At 42.4% G+C, this 13,250-nt stretch overlaps 1 protein-coding gene across 3 annotated transcripts in view; it reads left to right on the top strand.

The window, feature by feature from the left end:
• Positions 1 to 13,250, top strand: part of Rab27b (RAB27B, member RAS oncogene family) — a 144,313-nt gene that overhangs the window by 124,569 nt on the left and 6,494 nt on the right. For all 3 annotated transcript variants that reach the window (XM_038329478.1, XM_038329477.1, XM_038329476.1), the window contains 4 exons: positions 755 to 926; positions 2,418 to 2,503; positions 8,451 to 8,554; positions 11,016 to 11,139. In XM_038329478.1, coding sequence (XP_038185406.1) covers positions 774 to 926; positions 2,418 to 2,503; positions 8,451 to 8,554; positions 11,016 to 11,139 — 467 coding nt within the window. In that variant the 5' untranslated portion in view covers positions 755 to 773. The remainder of the gene's footprint in view (positions 1 to 754; positions 927 to 2,417; positions 2,504 to 8,450; positions 8,555 to 11,015; positions 11,140 to 13,250) is intronic.

Below are 13,250 nucleotides of genomic sequence, written 5' to 3'. Positions count from 1 at the left end.
GAAAAAGCCCTGCAGATGCATTTGCATTTAGCTTAGGGCTGGTTCAAGCCACAGTCATCACAACTTCAGGGGTGGAGGGGTCTGTGCCCTGGAAGAAAGGATGGGCGATATTGCTCACCCAGGCAGGAGGCATATTATGGAAATCGCTGAAATCCCGCCTCCTTCTTGAAGTCTAGAAGCTGGCACTATACAACTCTACATAGACTCACGGAGAACGGAGGCTTCCTTGTTTGGGGCGGATTTCACATCAGTGTCTTCAGGGGCATCATGCTAGTTGTTCAATACTTAAGATCAGAAAGGAATATTGTGTATGGATATAATAGACAGCGTCTCCTTTATTCTTAGATGCAAACCATTCCAACTTCTTCATTCTGTGTACAGTGGCAGTCGCTTTCTACCTGCGCTGCTTCATTTCCCAGCGGAGTTTCTGTTCTTGTGTCTCCCTCTTCTCTGAGCGCCGCACCTCTAATCCTCCGGAGTCTTGGTTTTGGAAACAAACGTCCTTGACTTTTAAACTTCTATTACTGTGGTGCCAATGTCCATTTTGCAAATGCCTGATGTTATGAGCCATGAGGTGAAGTGACAAATGGGAGGCATGCCCTCACACCTGAAGCTGCTTTGACCAAGTTATTTCAGAGTCTGGGCAAAATAGAGGCATTTGGTGTTAATGTCATTAATTAAGCGAACGTTGTATTCTGATAGCAGACAAGGAAATCAACTTCCACTGTATCGTTTTTGCTCTTCTCCTGTGCAGGCCTGCCAAGACCATCACTATGACTGATGGAGATTATGATTATCTGATTAAACTCCTGGCCCTTGGAGACTCAGGAGTAGGGAAGACCACGTTTCTTTACAGATACACAGACAATAAATTCAATCCCAAATTCATCACTACGGTGGGAATAGATTTTCGGGAAAAACGTGTGGTAAGTTTCAACCATACTCTTAACCTTACTACCCATTCGCTTGGGTCAAATAAAAATTGATGAAATTGTGTTCATTGCACTTCAAAGTGTCTCTTTTTTTAATCACATAAAACTCATAACTGAAGAATATTATTTATTACATTTTCCACTACCAGTAACATTTTGATAGGAAAATATTGAGTGACACTATCTGTCTTCAAAGCACACAAAGCAACTAAAATAAATGTGTTGTTGAATTTGTGGATAATGTGTTTTCTATGAGTTCCTAAGGACACTTTCACATTTTGATGTATTAAAGTACCAGAAGTATTAATTCATTGGGCTGAAGTAAATTTCTTAGAGAGTTGAAGGATTCATTCCCTTACTCCTAACAAAGAGGTTAAAAGAATGATTGGCAAATAGCTGGAACATGAGATTTGTAAGTTCTTGCTGCATTTTTATTTATGTGTAGCCTCAGCCATCAATCACTGGCTCGTTGGGAACAGAATGTGAGACCCATCCATGCTATTTTCCATGAGAAGGGAGCTTAAGTGAGAATCACAACAGCACTTCCGTCTCCTATGCTAGACACTAATGACAGGAAGGAGGATATTGTGACACGGGAGGCATGCAGCATAGGCACAGAAGCTTAGCCAGATTTCCTGCCACCCATGGTAGTCCTGACTGCCAAGATCACTGTGCCTTCCAGTTGATGTCACAAATCCCCACGGGAAATGCTTGGTGGAGAGCCACTGCCTGAAAAGTTGAATCGCTTCCTCTCCCTCAACTGAGAGCCAATAGACTCTGGGCAGCTTTGCTTCCAGCAGCTCCAGGAATTCCTCTGACTTCTTCCCTCAGCAATGCCTACCGATCTAGGTAGAAATCTTGTTAAAAACTGTTCCTGTAAAACACTTTCTCTAAATCATGAACATTTTCTGCAAAGGCCCTCCAAGGAAGAGGCTGAAGTGTCCCAACTGACCCCACTGAGAAATTCTGTGCATATTTACTACCTATGTCATTTTGAAAGGCAGTTCTATGCTAAAAGAGAGGCAGGCACTTGGCAAACAAATTTTGATTGAAATGATTTTTCCATTTGTAATTTCATTTGTATACTACAACTAATTTCATAGTATATTACAACTATAAAATTGAAAAGGATTATGGTCTCAATTTGTCAATATAAAAAAAATTAGACTTAGAAGTTTAAATGAAAAGTTGGTTGTTTGAACCCACGGCTTTCATCCTAATCTGATGTCTGCTGCCTCCATGAGGAAATGACAGAAGGTGTCTAATTTAAGTTTGCAGTATGCTTACGCTGTGTTGAAAATCATACTGTACTTGACATTTGAAAGTGAGATCTATGTGATACTTGGGGGAAAATAAAGCAAGTGTTTATTCTGCACTATGAACTTTGATTATAGTAATCAACGAAAACATTCTGAGCGAACCCAGAGAACTACAGTGTTGACAAGTTCCAAAGCAATATTAACGTGGGAGAATTGTGTTTTTCAGGTTTACAACACACAGGGAGCAGATGGATCTTCAGGGAAAGCGTTTAAGGTGCACCTGCAGCTTTGGGACACTGCTGGACAAGAGCGGTAATGGGAATTCCTTTATTTCTAGCTCCCCATAACGTAGAAAGCATTGAAAAGTGAATGATGTATATGAACCTCAAAAATAAATGGTATCCAGCTTTTCTACCAATTTTAAAATAGATAGCTATGCCCAGTGTGTAGTTCATTCCTACATCCTAGTACCCAGGAGTCTGAGACAGGATGGTTGTGGCAAGTTTGTGGCCAGTCAGGGCTACAAAATGAGAGCAACTTTGTCTCAACCCAAACAAATAAAACAAAATGACGAATGGAGATTTGTATAAAGAAATGAAAGTCCATGATTCCTAGTTCATTCTGCATGCTAGAACTGCAGAGCTAGTGCAGATCCGAACAGTCAATCAGAAGTGAGCAAATCTGTCCTCATACTTCCTAGTGGGGAGAAATCTCTCCAGATTTACCCTAGTGAAGATGGGAAATTAGCCCTGCTTCAAGAGCTGATCACAGACAGAGTTGAAGAAAAGGTGTGTCATCCTCCCTGTCGTTGTGTTCTCCCTCCCACCCCCAGATTCTTTGTTACACGCTTGGTGACTGCCTTTTCTCAATCAAAGTAGGCTCGCGCCATTTCCTGATAGCTAGAATATTTTTTTTAGTTGAGCTCTCTACATGCTGTGTATGATGTGTGTGCATTTTTCAGATATATTATGTATAATGTGTGCATATGCATGTGTGCGACAGTGGCATGCATGGGCCATGACATGCAGGTGAAGGTCAGAGAACAGCCGTTAGTTTCAGAGTGTAGGTCTTCCTCTTGTACCATGCTTGAGGTCGGGTCTCAGGCCAGGCCAGCCTGCCCATGAGCTTCTTGGGATCCTCCTGTTCCTACTTCCCATCTCATAGCAGGAGCACCCAGATGACAGAGGCACACTGCTGTGTCTGGTTTTGAGAGGGTTCAGGGGATCCACAGCCATCTGCTTGGGCTTGGAGCACACCAACCACTGAGCTATGGCTTCAGTCCTAGAACCTGAAACTTCTTTCCCACCCTCCCAATGCTTTCCTTTCACCAGCCTTGGTCCAATTCTACCTTCCCAGGGAAACCAGCCCCAAACCCCCACTTTCTTTTGAACTCCAAGGGCTCCTATACGCTGCCACTAACATGCTACCAAACGAACGCTACGCCACCGTTCAGTAAGATAGGTTTTCTAGTATATTCTTAAACTGCTCTTTATTCGATCACTTGTGGCCATCTTATCCCAGCCAAGCTGTGAGCTTCCCAGTCTCGCAGCATCCTCTCCGCTATCAAAGGCACGGTAACAAACAGTATAGAGAAGCCTTGGTCGCTCGCAGCTCGCAGTGGGATTCCATTATTCAATGAAAACATGTCTCTCCGGGACCCAATTTCCAAGTGTTAAAGACCCAAATCTAATAAAAAAAAATCCTCTACTATTAGACTGAATAAAAAAGTGGCAAGGGAGTGACAGCAGAGATATGTGGAAGACATCCTGCCCCTGATTCTCCGTCATATGTCTTACAATGCTGATGCATGTAAACACCCATATTTTTGACATGCATCCAAAATGTTCTCGCTTTCAGTGAGTGTAAACGCCAGGAGAGGTGCCGCCGGGCCCCCTTGGTTAGCTCTTTTGACTGTGAATTCCATTTACACACACCCTTCAACACTGCCGGTTCTTCTGAAGCCGTTCCTCGCGAGAGTCTCCTTTCATGTGTCGGTTTTGTTGCCACAAAGATGTGTGTTTTATAGAGAAGTGTAACTCGTCTTGGAGGAAGCAGTATGAGAAAAAAAAATGCGGATCCCCATATGTCCTTGCACACGACATGTCAGGCCCACATGATGGCCGGCGTCTCTCATCTGTCCCCTTAATACAGCTGTGCTGGGAAGGAATGGGGTGAACTGCCTTAGTAACTCTGGGCTTATTCATCCCTGGAGAATTTTGCATGCTGTGGATAGAAGGTGTAGCTAAGCAACAAGATAATGCCTTGGGGTTTCTGGCGGTATAATCCCGGTAAGGGTAATGGTAATTGATAAAAGCTGATGGTGGGAAAGCAGGAAAATACATAACCCATTGTGAACATAGAGGGTCCAACCCTTGTGCCCCCTCGAGGGCTAAAGAACAACAAGGTGCCTGATTCTTGGATCTGCTGCTGTCTGTATGATCTTAGCGTTTCCATCTGAGTCGCCGACTAGGATGAGATGGGGAGGGGAAGAAGTCCGTGTAACTGGATGCCAGGTGTGTTTCTTCCAGGGAGTAATGGAAGGAAGGGTAGCAGAGATAAATGGTCCAGGATGTTCGCCTGCTCCACAGCAACAGTGTCCTTTCTGTGCTGCCACTCAGGGAAGGAAAATTTGCTTCAGTCTGATGACCACACAAAGCATGCTTGTTAACTACTTCATTATTTGCTGTGGGCAATGAGGAAAACAATACACAGGCTTGTCCCCCAGACACACAGACACACATGCACACACACACACACACACACACACACACACACACACACACTCACACACCAGTGATCACTTTTCTCAGCCACATCAGTACAATGATTAAGAAACAGTTTTGTGGGCACAGCTTTTCAGCAGAGAGAACTACTACAGAATGTCTGTGATCTCTAAGAACTCCCGGGCAAAGGCAGAGACAGAACTCCATGGAAAAAAAGCAAGTAATGCTTTTGGGTTTTGTAATCGACACCTCTGTGTTACAGAAATGCCATGCAAAAGAAATGGTTAATTCTTCTCCCCCATGCTTCAAAGAATTGTTCTCTTTTGATGTTATTTAGAATCTGTAAGAATAGTGAATCTTTTACTGCACTCTATCTCTTTCTTATTTTCTTAATATCAAAATGCACTTCGTAAGTAAATAGCATGTTCTGGGCAATGAAAACAAACGGTATTCTGAAATGGAAACCCAGCACCTTTTCCCTTGGAGCTTACACATTAGTGCAGGCATTGGACAAACAATCAATCTCAGCAGCATGGTCCCAGGACAACTGTCAGAAGACAGAAGGTGGTAAGTGAGCCCTGCAGGAAGATGCTGTTCCCAGAAGGCTCCGGGAGGAAGTGGGTTTACACTGGTGCGTTTGTTTACACTCATACACAATGCATGAGGGAAGGTAATCCAAGCTAAAGGACAGGCAAAGGAAGAGGAAAGACTAATGGGTGGCAACCTACAGAACAACCAGCTTGTGAAAGAGCCCAGGGGGACAGTGAACTTTCTCAGAACTAAAAGAAGATTAGCGTGCCTGTGGGTAGTAGGCAGGAGATGAAGCCTAGTGATGGGTGGGTGATGATCCTGCAAAGCCTTGACAGCTTTAGTGGGGTGTTTTGGTATTATCCATATATATATATATATATATATATATATATATATATATTGTTTTGAAATGCAGTTTCTCTGTAAATGTCTTGGCAGTCCTGGCACTTACTTTGTAGACTAGGCTGGCCTTGAACTCACTGAGATCCTCCTGCCTCAGCCTCTCGAGTGCTGGTGTTATCCTAAGAGTCACGTGTAATCATGAAAATGTGGTTAGTGCAAGAAACACAAAATCAACAGGAAGAAATGAGAGCTCCTCTAAAATGGACCATAATTGAGTGTGAGCGATGATGGGTAGTAAGAGATAGTATAAGGAGACGTGTCAGTGGAGAAGATGGTGTTCATGGCGATGCATAGACACTGAGGAAGGAAAGCAGGAAGGGACTGTGCCCCGACCGGGTGAGAATGCCCTGGCCAGAAACAGAAGGCAGAAAGGACAGCAGCTGAGCTTGGGATGTGTGATTCGAGAAATGCCTGAGTTTTGTCCATGTGGAAAAATCTCTAAAGCACGAATTCAAATGACAGCAAAAAGCTATCTATATATCTTGGGTTGCTCAGCATAGAGGCTGCAGCTAAGCCAAGGGACTAAATGACAGTGTTTATGTGCGCGTGCGTAAAATGGGAAGGGTTCAGAATAGAACGCTGAGAAAACCAACATGAAGTATTTAGGAAGGAGACTAAAATGAGAGACCAAAAAATTTAGGAAGCCACTGAGGAGAGCAAATTTCATACTCCTCTCTTCTCTCTTTCAAAGCTATGTGTATTTCGGAAATTCTGTGGTTAACTTCAACCCTTTCCTGGTCCCTGCAAGCCTTCTCCAGTTCTCCCTAGCGCTGATGTTATTGTGGGTCTCAACCTGCCTGGAATTTAACTGAAGAAGTCAGGGCAGACACCAGGGAGGAGTCACTGGGAGTGCATTTTAGCCTTTGTGTAATAGCTGCTTTACCGCCTACACTGAAAATGAATATTCTCATTTTCTTTTCCCACTTCCTGAGTTTCTCCTTTGTCCTTCTTTTAGTCCCCCAATAATCTTCTTCTTTCTCATGATTCACGCAGTCACCTGTGGGAGAGTCTCACCCCAAAGGGTGTGGTAAAAAAAGTACATCAACCCTTCTATTTCTGAGCTGTGGCTTCCTTTGCTTGCTCACAGAAGTTCTCATTCTCAACCTAATTATGCGCCTGCTTTTCTTTTGTGCACAGACAAGAAAATTTGAAAAATCTAGCATGATTAATAAAAACCCAAAGACACATATTGGGATTCAACCTGAATGTCAGAAAAACAAAACAGGAAGCCACTGGCTCCTAACTCTACCTCAGTCTGAAATGGCAATCCTGTCTCCAGAAATCTCAGAATGAGACTGTCTGAGGGCTGTCTCATTGCATCTTATATTCCTCTCTAGGTTTGGGATCATAGGCATACACCACTACTGCCTGGTTTCTATGGCAAAGTAGTGTGACTACTGGGATCAAATGTGTATGTCACTACTGCCTGGTCTATAAGACTGACCAGTGGGGCTGTTTTACTCTCTGATCTTCATGCAAGCTTTATTTATTAAAATACAAATGAAATATCACTGCATTTCCTCTTTTTGTCTAAAATAAAAAAAAGAATGCTATAAGTAATCTAAGGAAAATACGTACAATAAGTACAATGAATATATACAATATATAGGCAGTAAATACATCAGTAATATCTAGTCCATTTACATTTGACAAATTCAGAGAAAATGCTCTATATTTTTATTACTCAGTCAGTAGAGCATGAAACTCTTAATCTCAGGTTCATAGGTTCGAGACCCACGTTGGGCACTATTTGTAGATGAAAGTTTCTGTCCTGCCTGGTCCTGTGGCTATTCAGTCCCCAAGGAAAACACAAAGGCTTATATTAATTACAACTGTTTGGCCAATGGCTCAGGCATATTCCTAGATAACTGTTGCATCTTAAATTAACCCATTTCTACTAATCTATGTATCGCCATAAGGCTGTGGATTACCAGTAATGTTCTGGCATCTTTCTCCTTCGGCAGCAATGTGCCATCTTTTCAAGTCCACCTACTCTTTTCCTATCTGTCTGTCTGTCTATCTATCTATCATCTATCTATCTATCTATCTATCTATCTATCTATCTATCTATCTATCTATCTATCTATCTATCTATCATCTATCTATCTATCTATCTATCTATCTATCTATCTATCTATCTCTATTTCTGTTTGGATTTCCCACCTGGCTATACTCTGCTAAGTCACTGACCAAAACAACTTATCAACCAGTAGAAGCAACACATATACAGAAGGACATCCCACATCAGAAAAGTCTAAGTTAAAGTCTACTATAAATGGGCTAAGATTTTAATTGTGGCCCAGAGAAGGCCATAAGTCAAAAAAGAAAAAGATTCCAAGAGGCTATGGTGGCAAGTTAGTGATCAAATGGAATTCTCTATCAGTGCCATGGCCCCATAGAACCTGAAAGTGGTCTTTAAAAAACAATCTGCAAGGAGATGCCCTCTTCCTACCCTATAGCCATCTTCTGGCCTAGTCTCACATGTCCATAGAGTAAGGTAAGGGGTTGCCGTGGAGACAGCATGTATGTGTGGGAAACAGTGTTGTTGGTCCTACGAGTGTGAGTTTGTAAACTGAGAACCAGTCACTGTGCTTCGTTGGCAGGTTCCGGAGTCTCACCACTGCCTTTTTCAGAGATGCCATGGGCTTCCTGCTAATGTTTGATCTCACCAGTCAACAGAGCTTTCTGAATGTCAGAAACTGGATGAGTAAGTGGGCTTAGTGATGCTCATGGATGGCTTGTTTGGGACTTTGCAACTCTATTTGCTTACTTGCCTTGTGGAAGCACAGCCACGGATTAACTCTGAGAAGAGGAGCAGAGTGTGCACTGTGTCACCTTCAGAGGGGTTGTTGTGTCAATAAGCCACATGGGTTAGAATTCTGTTTTCCGTGGCCATGTTGACAAGGCATGGTGCAGGGACCACACAGCTCTCACAAGGTTTTACTTGAATGAAATGTTGTTAAAGGGGAATGAGTAGGATGCTCAATCAGTGAAATGCTTGCTGTGCATGCATGAGGACCTCTGTTCAATCCCCAGACATGTGCAAAGGCGGCAATAGTGGTAGGATGCAGTTCTACTTTCAGCGCTAGAGAAATGGAGATGGGAGTTTCCTCAGGGCTCCCTGGCCAGCCACTAAATTCACAAGATCTCAAAGGTATCTTGAGAAACAAGTAGACAAATGATACCTGAAGAATAGAATGGCCTTGAGTTTTAATCTCCAAAGGAAAGCATATATCGGTACATATACATCTACATACCCATATGCATATATATATGCTCATATGTATATGTACCCCCATATGTATATATGTACATACACATGAACATATGCAAAAATCAATAAATAAGTTGTTCAAACATGAAGGCAATTCAAATAGAGAAACGTCCAGCCTTGGTCCCTAGCTCCATTCTCAGAAGCCCTCAGAGCCTATGACTTTATATTTAGCTTGGAATAAAAGACAAAGCCCTTCAGCTACATCTATGAAACTGTGAATCCTGGCTGTTCCTTCTTCCCGAGTCTCTAATTACTGACCCTCAGCGGCACTCAGAGAACCAAAACCCACTTCCTCCTAAAGATATCCATCGTTCCTTTCCCATCTTTCTGGATTTCTCTTCTGTAAGTTGACATCCCTGTGATACTTCCTTTCCTCCCCAGATTTGCCGAGACTCTATTTCTCTCTTCAGAGACCTTTCCTGATCTGCCACTTTATCTAGTGCAGTGCTCGTTATCACTCTGTTCTCTCAACACCACACAATTCATTTGGACACTGCCACCACCCGGTATCTTTACAGGTTTTTGCATTGACTTGTGTCTTATTATTTCTAGCACAGAATACATGCACTGAGAAAGAGTAGGCTTCACCTATTGGTTCCAGTGCAACGCTCTGCACCTTCCCTGGCACACAGTGTATGTTCAGACTCTTGCTACATCCTTCCATCCATATTGCTACTTTTCTACTTACACAACACATTATACAAAATTAATAATGCAGCAAATACAGAAAAGTAAAATTAATGATGCACTAAATATAGCAATAGGAAAAGTTTTTGTATGTGTTTTGAATGTGAATTCAGTAACCAGTTGCAGCCAATAGGGAAAATATCAACAAAGCCTGACTTTCTTAATTGCCTCTCCAAATTACTGTTTACCCTAGGATCTGTCTTTATTTCCTTTGAATGTTGTATGTCCTTATCCAAATTCTGGTACTATGATTAGATTCTGTTGAGACAAGGAATTAATAAGATTATTAGATTCTTTCGGAGAATGGTTTGTTTGTCATTTTTCAAGGCAGATGGTCCTTTCCCTCAAGTCTCCCGGAAGATATTATTGGGATTTAAGATAATTAATTGCCATGTCTAATAACCTCTGAGTTTCTAACACTCAGATCATTGATACTGCAGGATAAATCTTCATGTGCCTCTTCCTGTCCTGGGTACATGACATATAGCAGGCCTTACTGAGGTGGAAGATACAGGTGGTGTGGTCTCTCTTTCCCATCATTTCCTTCCCTCACTTCCTCCTTTCCTTCTCTTCTTTCCACTTCATGCTTTCATTTTTTCCTTTGTTTTCTCTATCTCCTATTCTCCCTCCCTCCCTCCCTCCCTCTCTCTCTCTCTCTCTCTCTCTCTCTCTCTCTCTCTGTCACACACACACACACACACACACACACACACATGTTTGCCTCAAGAAAGAGAAAAAAAGATTTTATCTTAAATTTGTTTATGCATGAATTTTCGGTTTTTCAAGACCTGTTCATTCCATAGATCATCACTTTGATGTCAGGAGAGGGGAACAGAGCCGCCATCTAATGGAGCAAATGAACATACATGAAAAACATGTTCTAGCATCTGCAAGTGGAAGGTTTAGATCCAGCTTGATATTTGCATCTGAGGAACCAATGACAGGAAGCCACTTGGGTCAGAGGGGTAAGCTCCCAGGTATAGGTGAGCATGTTCAGGTATTGTCTCAGGTATTTCCTGTGTACCATTCAGCATCTCTATCCTAAATTTGTGAGGCATCGGTTCCATTTTATAGACATAGAAACTATGAGGAGAGATGACCGAGCTGATTAGCGAGGAACAGCTGGGTTAGGAATCTGGAGTAGGAGCAGTACTTTGACATCGTTTGCTCATGACTAAATCACTGCTTTCATTTTTTTTTAACCAAGGCCAACTACAAGCAAATGCTTACTGTGAAAACCCAGATATAGTATTAATTGGCAACAAGGCAGATCTGCCAGACCAAAGGGAAGTCAACGAACGGCAAGCCCGGGAGCTGGCTGAAAAATATGGGTAAGTCAGTTTCACTAGGAATCATCTGACCCCGTACACGGGGGAAGCACAGCCATGATATAGACAGCTGAAGGAATCCCCTTGGATCAGAAAGAGCAGGGGATTAAAAAGACTTCCCAGGCAGGGGAGATGGCTCACTGGGTAGAGTGGGGACCTCAATTTGGATCCCTAGCACCCATGTAATAGCTGGCTATGGTGAATGGGCTGCAACCCCAATGCTGGGAGATGAGGTGAAGTTCATTAGCCACCCAGTCTAGATAAATCAATCACACTCCTTCTAGAAGTCCTATTAATTAGAGTATCTAACATGTATTGAGTCTTTATCATGCATCTGCAATTGTTGCTAGACGTCGGCTCGTTGGGCTCCTCACAGCCATGTGTAAGTGATACCCAAGTCACCACCTTTTGTACAAGAAAGGAGTCACAGAATGATTAAGCACTGGGTAGAAGACTAAGTAGCTACTAAAGAGACCAGCTTAAATTTAGTTCAAGGAATCTAGATCAAGGCTTATAATTGTAAACTATGGAGCTTACTGCCTCTCACTTAACAGTTACTTAGGTGAGACAGGAACAGTATCTGATGAAGCCATCTTCCTGAGTAGACTTGGCTGGCAGCTGGAAACGAACTCAAACAAAAGCAGCCCACGTACTTGCAGGTTGACTTCCACGGCAGAGTCTGTCAGTGACTAGTAATCTTTAAGCGGTTGTATCATCGGCCAGAAAGAGCTCATTTGGATCGTTAAAGTTTTGATCTTCTTGATGCTGTTAATTCCAAATAAACGCAGCTTACATTCCTATGAGTATTGTATTCAATGTATGTGGCATTTTGAAACCAAATTTCTAGGTGATTGGCCAGAAGGAAGTAAAATGGTAGCAGCGTTGCAGACCATGAAGTGGTAGTGGTCCTGCCGACGGCTGGTCCTGCCGATGGCTGGTTTAGGCATTTCTCCTCCTGGTTTTGTTTACTGCACTGTGTTAAAGCAGTGATGATGCTTTGGCTTCAGCTGGCTGGCTGCCTCCTCTAATGGTCTCCCCCACACTGGGTCATGACAGCGTGAAAGAACTCACCAGGGTTTATTTAGTGAAAACAAACCAACAAACAAGCAAGCAAGCAAGGTTTCCAACCTGCCAACAAAAACTGACACTGAGATCTCTTTGCCAGCCGTATATTGCATATATTGCATGGCATTCACTTGTATGCCTGGTATCTCCTCTGATCTCCTCCTCATTTAAAAAAAAAATTCTCATTAAAATCTTGCGTGAGACTGCTTCCTCTTGAGGAGTCCCCTACAATGGCTGGGTGGTTCTCTTTTCCCTAGGTACCTCTCTTTCTGTTAAACCTTGTGCTCAACTTAAATTTATGCCAAAATCTTTGTTCTTAAAGAATAAAACTTTAAAATGTAATTACATCATTTCCCTGTATATAAATGCAACCTGCTGAGTTTGTTTAGTGTTGTTTGTGTGTATTTTGGAGGCAGTGGGGCTGACCTGTTGGAACTGGATAACCATTTAGGGCACTCATCTCTGGGGAAGACTAATTCTTCCTCTCTTGGCAGTCCTTAATCAGCTATCGCTCTTCGTCTAGGGGTGGCCTCCCCTGCAATTTCCTATCCACACTGATATTTCAAATGGTGCTGTCATTGCCCAGCTTTTATTTGGGTAGCCATATTGTTGAAGTATCATGGACATAGCTTCCCTGTCATTTCTAGGAGACAGAGTCTTGTAGCAGACTTCCTGGTCCTTAATTAACGTCATCTCTCGGACTGCAAAGATGGCTTAGTCATGAAGAACACTTGGCACTATCTCAGAGAACCGGTTTGGTTCTCAGCATCCATGTCACGTGGCTTATAACTACCTGTAACTCTAGCTTCAGGGGTTTTGACACCTTCTTCTGGCATCTTTAGGCATATGCACACACACACACACATACATATGTACATACATGCATATGTATGCACACATAAATAAAAATAAAATCTCTTAAGTAATAAACCCCAAATCTGCTTTAATATAGTTTTGTATAAGAATATTACAATCTTCATTATTCAAGAATATAGTAAGTTCACAATGTCACAATCTGGTGACTGTCTTTATTGATGGTAACATGTATT

The sequence above is a fragment of the Arvicola amphibius genome, chromosome 5, assembly GCF_903992535.2.
Source record: "Arvicola amphibius chromosome 5, mArvAmp1.2, whole genome shotgun sequence".
NCBI classification, from domain to species: Eukaryota; Metazoa; Chordata; class Mammalia; order Rodentia; family Cricetidae; genus Arvicola; species Arvicola amphibius.
The sequence above is the reverse complement of the archived record's forward strand: the minus strand, read 5'-3'. Positions and strand labels throughout refer to the sequence as shown.